The following is a 12,045-nucleotide window of genomic DNA, read 5'->3' as shown; positions in this document are numbered from 1 at the left end:
GTTCTTAAGATTTATATACATTTTTATTTAGTCTTTATAACAACTTGCAAGTTATATCTTTTGATTCAATTTTACTAATGAATACACAGCTCAAAAAGAACAAGTAATTTGCTCAAGTGAAGAAACCCCATAGGCAGTACTACTGGGCAAAGTTTAGCAGACACAGAAGTCTATGATTTGTGTATTGTGTTTTCCTCTTACAAAGATAATTTAAGTTAAGGGCTTGATCAAACCATTCTCCCTCTAGAACACTTGTCTATAATATTTTCACTTCTTTCTCTGGGATCAATTTCTCTGAAATGAAATCAACTTAACCTCGGACTCAGTTTGCCTCCTATGTGGTTGGTCCAAGGGGAAGGTTGTAGGTAGAATTGACTGTAAACTCTAATTGACCACACGATCCCAGGAGATACTTAATTGTGAACACCCATAAAAAGAAAATGGCCTTTATATGGCTGCGAAGAATGTCCATGGGATCCAGTGTTTGCTACATTTACTTGAAACAACAAAATAATGAATCCTTGTCTTCATATGAAGTGGACCCTAGTCACATCCTTCTCTTGTTGCTCTTTCCCTTCCCTCTTACTTAGGGACATACTTTCTTCTCTTTTGAATGGGGAGGTTAAAATGTGGCCTCCTCAACTTTGACACTATTGACATATGGAGCAAAAAATTCTTTGGATGGGAGACAGAAAGAGGTAATCTGTGCTGTACTCTTAGAAACTACTAGTTTCCAGAAGCCATGCCACTTCCCTAACCATGAAATCAAAACTAAACTGAGTTAATAACCCCTGGCCTCACTGGACATGGTGGTTCATGTCTATATCCTTAGCTATTCAGAAGGTTGAGATCTGAGGATCCTATTTCAAAACAAGCCCAGGCAGGAAAGTCTGTGAGGCTATTATCTTCAGTTTTGACCACCCCAAAGCCAGAAGTGGAGATGTGGCTCAAGTGGTAGCATCCTAGCTTTGAGTGAAAAAGCTAAGGAACATTTTCCAGGCCCTGAGTTTAAGACCCACTACTGGCACAAAAGAAAAAAAGAAAAAAAAGCTTTATCTTGGTCAAGCTTAGCTTGAAAGACTGTGGGGAGAATAAACATGGTATCACTGTGCACTCTTGAAATTATTTAGTGGAAACTGCCATCTTTACTCCTCCCACATGGTTCTCCATGTGTTCTCTCAGAAGAACAAAACATTTCTAGAGAATTTTTGAAGAAATGGCCATTGACTTGAAAAAATAAAAGAACTCTTAGATTGAAAGTGTCCATTTTTTAAAAGAGTGGGCTTGTATGTTTATATGTCTGTTTAAATTAATCTTAACAGAATAATTTATAGAACTGAGAAAATAGCATTTTGCATTTCTACTTATAGGCTATTGTTGATGTAAATAAATCAGAAAATAAAACTTAAAGATGTGCAGACTGGCTTCTTTTCTCAAAAATTGTACTTAGTACCAATGCCCAAGTCATGACTATATTTATAAGAAAAATGAGAAATGAACTATCTGTTGATACTACATTTCTGTTTGAGTTTTGAGAAACTTTTAATTCTACAGAGTTTTTCTTTATTCCTAAACTTGAATAAAGTTAAAATATGAAGAACAGCTGTCTACTGTTGCAATATTAATATCATTTTAGGTATGTTTGTTTTGTCACCTTTTAAAAATTAAATTCTGGCTAGAGTCAGTTATGCAAAAAGTTTGAAAGTAACATCTTTCTTTGGCTATCAGATTTGTTTGTGACAAATCTAAGCAAATGTCTCCACCAACAAGAGTATCATTTGAAGTAATGGAATACAAAAACCAGAGGGGTCATTTCATATTCTTTAAATTTCAAGTGTTTGTGGCTCACACATGTAATCGTAGCTACTCAGAAGGCTGAAATCTGATGACTGAAGTTCAAATCTTTCCAGGCAGGAAACTCTCTGAGGGTCTTATCTCCAATTAACCAGCAAAAAGCTGGAAGTGAACCTATGACTCAAGTGGTAGAGTACTAACCTTGAGCAAAAAGGTCAGGAACAGCACACAGGCCCTGAGTTCAAGCCTCAGGACCAGTAATAAACAAACGAAAGTATAGGTACAATATTGTAATATTTGGAAAGGATCAGATGAAGGCAACATATGAGAATATAAATATGCATGTACCTATGGATTGCCAGTCTGTTCTCTGGTGCTAGAACAGAACTCTGTACTAGTAATTTGTAATTTTTTTTGTCAATGGTGGTGGGGCTTGAACCCTGGGCCTGGCACTGTCCCTCAGCTCTTCAGCTCAAGGCAAGCACTCTACCACTTGAGCCACAGCACCACTTTGGGTTTTCTAGTGGTTTATTGGATATAAGAGACTCACAGACTTTCTTGCCCTGGCTAGCTTTGAACTGTGATCCTCAGATCTGTGTCTTGAGTAGCAAGAATTTTACAGGGGTGAGCTACTGGTGCCTGGCTTAGTAATTTGTAATTGAAGTAATTTGTAATTGAAGTTCAAAGTCAGTTGAAGTTTTAAAAAAGTCAACAAGACTTCACTATCAATTATACAGAAAAAAGCTTGGCTGGAGGTTTGGCTCAGGTGGTTGAATACCCACCAAATAAGTAAGCTGAGCAAATCAAGTCCTGAGTTCTAAATAAGAAGAGTAAGAAATACTATTGGCATTAACTTCCCTCCTCCCACTTGCACTACATTTTCCTTTCCTCTAGATTTAAACATGCCCTTTCTTTCCCTCTACCCCTCCTTATACATTCTTTCCTCAGTTGGTCTCTCAACATTGATGTTTCCAGGAATTTGTTCTCATCCACCACCATCAGCTCATCCATCTTTCATAAAGCCAATACAACTCTCAGCCTCTAGCCGGACCTCTCTCAAATCAAGATCTCCTAACTTTTCGGGAGAAATGTCACTCCCTTCTCCAAAACATGAATCATATATTTTTCCTACAAAAAATGAGGAAAGTCTCCATGTTAGCAACTGTAGCTGATGGTATTGTATGTCTACTATCCAGTTCTTCCACCACTTTTGACTGTGTCCCACAAGTTACCTGATGGAAGACATGTTTGGGAGACGTGTATAAGTGTGCTATAGTACATAGACACAGACATAGTATCTATAAGTTATAGATACTGTATGTAGATATCTATATATGCTATATAGATATACATATCTATGCTACAGATATCTTTATATAATATCTATATAGAATATATAGTATATCTACACATATACATATTATGGATCTCTCTATATAGTACATACTAGATATTCATATGTGCTATCTATCTATACTATATATAGAATGTCCATAGTATATCTCTCCATATAATATAGAGCTATGTTATACTATATATATATATATATGTATGCTATATCTATGTGGATACCACAGTATTGATATAAATACTCTATATTTCTATAACATACCATAGGCACGATACACATATAGTATCTATCTATATATAGGTATTTATATACATCTTTATAGAGACTTATATATAGATATTGTATAATATATGCATACTATATAGACAGGTAGATCTTATATATAGTATCAATACTAAGTATAGATTCTATAGATTTAGTATGTAATGTACTTACAAATTTACCTAGGAATTTAACACATTGATTTTGCACTGAACTCATTTGGATAAATTATTAAATAATTTCAACAGTTTAGTTTTAGAGTTTTTGTTTTGTAAAGGAGATGTGCTAAAGTTTGAGTTCAAGACCTCACACATGCTAGGTAAATATTTTAACCACTAAATTGTATCCATAGCCTAATTTTATCCACTTTAATGTGGTTGAATAAAGACCTTCCAAAGGCAAAGACATCCACACCTAAAGACATTGTGAATATGGCATCCTAACAGCAGAGGACTCTTCATCTATGATGATGTTAAAGACACTGAGATGATGCCTAGGAGATGGAATTGCCTCAAAGAATGTTCTGCTGGCTTTGACAATGACAAAAGGGACCACAAACTAAAGCATGTGAAGTAGTTTCTGAGATGGAGTTGTCCTGGGAACAGATTCTCCCCTGAAGACTCCAGAAGGAAAGTTTAAGTGAATAGATTTGGGTTGTTTAAAGCCACTATGTGTACAATAACTTCTTATAGTAGCAATAGGCAATCGATACCTGTAACTCATTGGAAATATAAATGATGTGTGGCTTAATTCATCATGTCATGTTTCTGTAACCCAGCACTTCTTTGATATGTTCTCTTTGTCACTCCATTACTCACTTATGCTAGCTCTCCTCTGCTCCAAGGTTATCTATAGCAACACAGGTGGATGGAGCAAATATGTTCTCTTTGTCACTCCATTACTCACTTATGCTAGCTCTCCTCTGTTCCAAGGTTATCTATAGCAACACAGGTGCATGTCTGCTTGGCTTCCATATTCTCTCATTTCTAGTCCCATCAGCATAGACCACCATCCCATAATAGCTTCTCTTTCAATTAAGTGTATCTACCTCTGCTGCTGTAACATTTTCTAGTTTTCTATTTTTGTCCTCTTACTGCCTGTTTCCTCTATTTTGGGTGCATTGTATTTTTATTCCACTTCTTATCACTTTCAAAGAACAAGGTGTTTAATTATTCTCATTTTTTTTACCTTATAGTGGTCTCAATGCTTATGACTTGCAATTCTTGTCTTCATTATGGAATAGGATGATGTTGGGCATAAGTGAGTAGGGGCTGGAAATGATAGCGAACATATGTAATTCAGAAGGCAGAGGATCACAGTCCAAGAAAGGGCCCTGAAAAAGTGTGAGACTTTCTTTGAAAAATAAATTAAATGCAATAGGACTGGAGACATGGGTAGAACACTTTTCTAGGCCCAGAGTTCAGTCCTAAGTATTGAAGGGGGAAAGAGTGAATAGATGCATACCAATCTATTTCACAACTCAGTCCAATTCTGACACCACTCACAGGTAGCCCAGACTCTGAAGGATAAGGGCTTGTACTACAAGACACCACTGTCAATCTGAAACTTTCCGCAAGCCGTCCATCAGGATGAAAAATTCACTAGAATAACACATAGAAATCAGAAAGCACTTAACTTCCTGTCATAGGGTTATTAAAAAGAACAAAAATCAGGACTTAACCCGGTGACTATGCCTGTAATCTCAAATACTGTAATCATGAAGATTGTAATTTAAGGACAGCCAAGGCAAAATGTTAGTGAAACTTGATCTGAAGTAATAAGTAAGGCATGTTGGCATTCATTTGTGGTCTCAGACATACTGAAGGCATACATAGGATTGTTCTTTGAGGCTACTCTTAGGCAAAAATACAAGACTCTCTCAGAAAAGTGCCTAAAGGGAGAAGAGAGCTGGTGGTGGGGTTCATGGTTCAAGTCATAGAGTATTTGCCTAGCAAGAATGAGGCATTGAATTCTACTCCTAGTACTGCCAATAAAGGGTAATGGAATAGGAGAGAGGGCGAATTGGAAAGGAGGAGGCTGAAGTGTGAAGAAGCAAGAAGGGGAAGAGGAGGGAGATAGGGACAGAGGAAGGAAAGGAAGAAGAGAAAGAAGAAAGATAAGGAGGGAGTTAGGGATGGAAGAGAAAAAGAGAGAAGGAAGAAGAAAGGAAGAGAGATAGGTTGGTATATGTTTCTTACTTACCGACAATTATTGGAACAGCCAAATAGGAGAGGGGGAGGGGCAGAGTATGGTGGGAGATTCTGAGCTCCAAGAACCTATGTGTGTTGACTTTTCTCAGAGACTCCACTAACATATCTTGGCTTAGAAGTTTTAGGGAAATTTTATGATGTAGGCATGATTAAGTAAATTGCTGGCAATTGGCAATAGAATGTAATATCCATCCCCTCTGCCTTGTAAGTCAAGAAGTTAGGGCTAACAGTTCCAAACTTCTGATCAAAGCATGGTCTAACTAAAGTCATATAGGGACCTGCTAAGAGTTGAAACACTAGAACAAAAGGAGTAAGCCAGGTGTCTGTAATCCTAGCTATTCAAGAGGCTGAGAGCTGAGGATCATGGTTTGGAGACAGCCTGGGCAGTAAAATCTGTGAGACTCTTATCTCCAAATAAATTATTCAGAAAAAGCCAGAAGTAGACTTCAACTCAAGAGGTAGAGTGGTGGCTTTGAGCACAAATAGGCTCAGGGACAGTGTCGAGGCCCTTAGTTCAAGCCCCAGAACTGGCAAAAGGGCTTCTGTCACCTTTATCACTTGAAAAGTACCATAAGGTTAGGAGCCTTGTGCCAGGAATTAAGGACAAAGGCCAATAAATGTCCTCTTAAACCATATCAAGGAAAACATCTCACCTTCACAGAGTAATCCACACAGTAACTTTGGAAGGTTAAACTAAACAGTTATTAACTGTATCACTGTTTAGCAGACTGAGATGTTTCCTAAAATGCTAGGATTTAGTTGAAGGGAAATTCAATCTCCTGCTCTCACTCTTGATCAGAAAGCTATCTTAATATGTATGTCACTCAGACATCATTTCAAAGAATCAAGGGACTGTCTGGTAGTTCAATACACAAATTTGGCAGCACAGAGAAGACTAAAGGAGTCCTGTTTTCTCCCAGCCTAGGGACTGCCTAGTGCCACTATCTAAAATGGCTTTTCTATCTGGGTGCTGGAGAGTCATGCCTATATTCCTAACTATTCAGGAGGCTGAGATCTGAAGATCACAGTTTGAAGTCAGTTAGGGCAGTAAAGCCCATGAGACTCTTGCCTCCAATGAGTCTGCCGAAAGCCAGTAATGATGCTATGGCTCAAGAGCACTAGTCTTGAGCAACAAAGCTAAGAGAATGTACCCAAGCCCAAGGTTCAAGTCCTAAGACCAGAAAAAATGGAAAGAAAGAAAAAGAAAAAGAGGGGCTGGAATGATGGCTCAGTGGTAGAGCGCTTGCCTTGCATGCATGGGGCCCTGGGTTTGATTCCTCAGCACCACATAAGCAGAAAAGAAAAAAAGCTGGAAGTGGTGCTGTGGGCCAAGTGGTGGAGTGCTAGCCTTGAGCTGAAGAGCTGAGGAACAGTGCCCAGACCCAGAGTTCAGGACCCATGACAAGACCCACCCCACCAAAAAAAAAGGAAAAAGAAAAAGAAAAAGAGATTTTGGTAGTCTGTTTTCATTTTCAATTTCTTGAATTTGACATGACCCATTTGTGGCTTAAAATCATTCTTTTAAATTTTTATATGCATATTTTCACACTTTTACTATTACTGTCTAGTTTTACTACACCATAGTCACAGTGTATAGTAAAGAAAATTTCAGTATTTAGAGGGTGCTTTTGGGTCATCTTCCTTGATCTCTCTGGGAAATGTTCAATGTGTGATGAAGAGATGGTCTTTTCAGAAATTGGGTGAAATTTTTACAGGTGTGAGGCTCACTTGATCTAGAGTAAAACCTCTCTCAGATCAATCCTTGTTCACTTTGTCTCTCCAGATACTCTTTAGCAATGATTATACTAGGGACTGTCTCTCCTTTCTCCTAACACTTCCTTCAGATAGTGAAGTGTTTGGATAATGAGTAAATATGCATTTAAAATTGCTATGCCATTTTGCTGATTTTATTCTTTTGTCATTGTACTGTAATCCTTCTCACTTTTCATTGTGTTGAAAGTCTATTTGACATGTTGTATTAAGGATACTCCTGCTTTCTTTTAGTTTCCACTTGCACAGGGCCTCCCCTCCATACCTTGCAGTGTATGGGAGCTTTTGAAGGTGAAGTGGGGCCTTTGGAGGCAACATAGAGTTTGGTGTGTGTTGGTACTAGGGTTTGAAATCACAGCCTGGGTGTGGTTCCAGAGCTCTTATGCTCAAGGCTAGTGCCCTACCACTTGAGCCACAAATCCACTTCTAGATTTTTGTGCTTAACTGGAGATAAGTTTCATAGACTTTTTCTGCCCAGGCTGGTTTGGAATCATGATTCTCATAATTCAGCCTCTTGAGCAGCTAGGATTATAGGCATAAGCCACAGGTGCTTGGTTTCAGTCCCATATCTTTTACATTGAGAATTTTATGCAGTTTTGATCCTAGTCATTGTTGACAAATGATTTATTAGTTCCATTATGTAATGTGTGCTATAGTTTCACTGATGATTCTTCTATGTTTTCTCTCTTGCAGACTCAGTGGTTAATAAGTGAGTTTTTGTTTAAGATTGGGATTCAAACTTTGTATTTGATACTTTCACTCACTGGCAGGTGCCCTACTACATGATCTCTGTCCTTTGATTTTTTGGTTATTATTTTTCTTTGTCTATTATGGGCTTTAATCTGTGGTTAATAGAAGGCTTAAATTATACTTGATTACAGCAAAGTATTTTGCAGTGAAAGCACTATCCATGATGAGGATGAGAAGCAAACAAAAGAACAAGAAAGAAATGTCTCCACAAGAAAGAAGGCAGACTATGATTAAAATTAAGTGAATGTAAAGAAATGTCATAGTGAAATTTCTTCATATAATTAAACTAGTAAATATGCACAAATGAAAACTTACTGCATTGTTGTCCTTATCATTTTAAGTGCTGTATATTTGATTTAACATTTTTATATATTAATTATTGGAAATATGTTAACATTGTTCATCTTCTAAGAAATATGTATATGATTTAGCTAGCACATTTATATTTTGGAACATTCTCATCTTGTTTGTATAGTTATCCTGACCAGTAAGTTTGATATTCCTATATATTTTTCATAATAATGATTTTCATTAGAATAATTTCCTTTGACATATCTTCTAGAGTATCTGCTAGAGGTATATTCTCTTAATTTTGCAGGTCTGGGAACATCCTTACCTGTCCTTAACTTGTACAGAACATCTTTGCTAGATGCCTTATACTTTGTGAATAATTTATATTTTTTACATTTAGAATTATATAGACATCATTCCATGTTCTTCTGTCCTTTGTGAATTCTACTGATAAGTCAAGTATTAAGGAAATAGTGGTATACTTACCTGTTTTTCCCACTGCAGACTTGAGAATCTTCTCTATACTCCTGTATATTTCACTTGTCAGAACATAGCTAGCCAGTAAACAGAAAGCCCACAGAATGAGGGAAATCTTTATGTATGTAGCTATGTATCAGACAAGGACCTCATAGCTAAAATATACTTAGAGCTCCAAAAACTAACCTCCCAAAACCAAACTTATCGAAACTCAACAGCCCAATCAATAAATTGGCTAAAGAGTTAAAGAGGGACTTCTCAGAGGAAGAAGTAAGAATGGACAATAGAAACATAAATAAGTGTCAACATCTCTAGTTATAAAAGAAATGCAAATCAAAACAACCTCACTCCAGTTAGATTTGCCATTACAGGAAAACTTAAAATAACTAAGGCTGGCAGGATGTGGCCAAAATGACACTCTGTTACATTGCTGGGGGGAATGTAAACTTGTTCAACACGCTGGAAAGCAGTATGGAGGTTCCTTAAAAGATTAAACATAGAGCTTCACTATGACCCAGCAATCCCACTGCTGGGCACTTATGCAATGGACCAAAAACCAAAAGCCAGCAGCACAAACATGTTCATTGCATCATTGTTTACCATAGCCAAGATAAAGAATCAAAGCACATGTCTCTCTGTTGATGAACCTATCAAGAAAATGTGAAATATATACAAATTCTAGTCATCCATCAGAATGATATTATACCATTCATAAGGAAATGGAAAGATTTGGGAAAATTCTATTAAGTGAAGTAAGCCAATTTTGAAACTTTATTTGGGATTAGCATACATCACTGATATAAAACTTTTCTATTGTGACAATTCCACACATGCATATAGGAAATGCTGGACAAGTTCAGTCCCTCATTAGTATTACAATTCCCCCTCTATCATTCCTTTTTTAAAAATAGTGTGCATTGAGTTTCATTATGTTGTCTACTTGTGTATATGACAGAGACAGACAGACACCCCCCCCACACACAGAGAGAGACAAAGAGACAGAGAGAGAATAGAGACTTTAATCCTCTTTACTTTCTGTATCCTTTCTTTTTCAACATCTCGATGTACATATTTTGGAAAGAGAGTAGTGATCATCAAAACATTTCCCACAACTGCATTTTACCATGTCACCGTGGGAATTGTGGGACAGATATTTTAGCACAAGTCTTTATGACAATTTTCTCTCCATCCTGTAGTTGGAAGTTCCTTTCTTCACGGTTAGTTTCTTGAAGTTTAGTGAAGTGAAACTTCATATGGGAAACTACTTTCTGTTGCATTTTAAAGCATCTTATTTACTCTGTTGCATAAATTATAACTAAAGCCTCTCTCCTGATATTTTGAGTTTTTGTTCTGGTAGCTATCTCAGAAAGAGCTGTTCAAAGTGATGGGTTTCTGAAGAGAGCTGTAGGATCCTCCTCAAATGAACCTATAACCGGACACATAACCATGTAACATACTAGGTGGCTGAAAAACAAAGATTTGTCACACATATGGAGCTAGTTTTTCTAAGATCGAGGTAAAAAATATTTTGTGTCTCATGATAGCCTATTCCGTGTTTAATGAAGACCAAACTTTTTGGTATATTGCATATAAAAGAGAAAAATCATAGTTTCTGAGAATTCATGTGGACACCACATTACCATTCCATGCCAAAGAGGGTAATTTTTGTTAACACATTTATGTTTTAAAGACACAAACATTAAACTCATCAAAGTTATTGCATTGACATGCAGATAAAGTTGCAATTACTTCTGATGAATTTTTCGTATCTATGGTGCAGATTTGTCTTCAAGAACTACCAGTTTGTTCTGGCCTTGGCTTTTGCCATTGAAGAAATCAACAAGAACCCCAATCTTTTACATAACATAACTCTGGGATTTGATATCTATAATGTGGATTTCAAAGCTTGGTCAACACTTGAGAATCCCTTTGTCTGGCTTTCTGGACAGTACAAGATCCCTAATTACACCTGCATGAGAGAAAGTAATTCTGTAGCAGTACTCACAGGAATATCAGCAATAACATCAGCCCAGATTGGGACATTGCTGGAAATCTACAGGTTTCCACAGGTGAGAATGGTAGGGAAGCAGATGTGGAAAGATGGCTACTTTGTGCTTTTTCAAGTGATAATAAGAGATAAGTTATCAAAATCTATAAAGTTTTATAATATCAAAGGTTAAATATACAAAAATAGCTGGGTATCCATGTTCCCATGGGTTAAGAGAGGATGGAGAAGTTGGACCAGACAGGGAAATTGCCAGGGACTGAAAGCCTGTTGAATAATTGTATAGAAAGCAATCAGAAAGTAGGAAATGACTTTTAAAAAGTGAAAATTGAAAGAAGTTAAACCTAAACAAACAGGTGAAATTATCTGTTTGCTGATGGCTCACATCTGTAATCCTAGCTATGGAAAGTGATAAGATCTGAATATTGTGTTTTTACATGCCCCTCAGCAGGAAAGTGCATGAGACTTATCTCTAATTAACTAGAAAAGAGCTGGAAATGGACGTGTGGCACCAAGTTATAGAATCTAGGGTTGAGCAGGGACATGGGTCAGGGCCTGAGTTCAAGGCCTAGTTTCTGTAAAACAAAAAGTGAAGATATTTTGTGAATGAAATCAGGAGCAGAATGAAAAAATTATCAGGTTTTCTCTAATATGTTGAAGTTAGATTTAAAATATAAGCATGAAATATGAAATAAATATGAAATCCCATAGATAGCCACAGTATGTATACACTGAAGGATGATGTATGGAATGATGGATTCCCATGATGTAATTGCTCTGACCAAATGAACAGGAGGAAGCTGAAACATGTGTTTCCTGATAATAGTAGAAGTATAAAGGGAATGATGTGGGTAATAGAGGAATGAACAGAGGACTGATGGAAAATAAAGTTGTAATGTTCAACTATGTATGTAAAATAAAGCCTGGAAATGGGTATGGTTGATACAGATGGGAAATCAAATTTAAAATTTGGTTTCCAAAACAAAAAAGGAAAGAAAACATCTCCTTCCATCATTTAAACCTCTTCCTTAATATACAGACTAAGATTGTGAAGGATGGCAATACTCTTACAGACTCTCCAATTTTATTTCCCTTTAGATTACTTTTGGACCTTTAGATCCTGTGCTGAGTGAACA

At 36.9% G+C, this 12,045-nt stretch overlaps 1 protein-coding gene across 1 annotated transcript in view; it reads left to right on the top strand.

Annotated features, from left to right (window-relative positions):
* Positions 1-12,045, top strand: part of LOC106001785 (vomeronasal type-2 receptor 116-like) — a gene marked incomplete at its 3' end in the record, with an annotated part of 28,646 nt that overhangs the window by 824 nt on the left and 15,777 nt on the right. Inside the window, exon 3 of the mRNA XM_013036763.1 lies at positions 10,698-10,973. Within this exon, the coding sequence (XP_012892217.1) occupies positions 10,698-10,973 (276 nt within the window). The remainder of the gene's footprint in view (positions 1-10,697; positions 10,974-12,045) is intronic.

This window comes from Dipodomys ordii, unplaced genomic scaffold, assembly GCF_000151885.1.
Source record: "Dipodomys ordii isolate 6190 unplaced genomic scaffold, Dord_2.0 Scaffold413, whole genome shotgun sequence".
Classification (NCBI taxonomy): Eukaryota; Metazoa; Chordata; class Mammalia; order Rodentia; family Heteromyidae; genus Dipodomys; species Dipodomys ordii.
The sequence above is the reverse complement of the archived record's forward strand: the minus strand, read 5'-3'. Positions and strand labels throughout refer to the sequence as shown.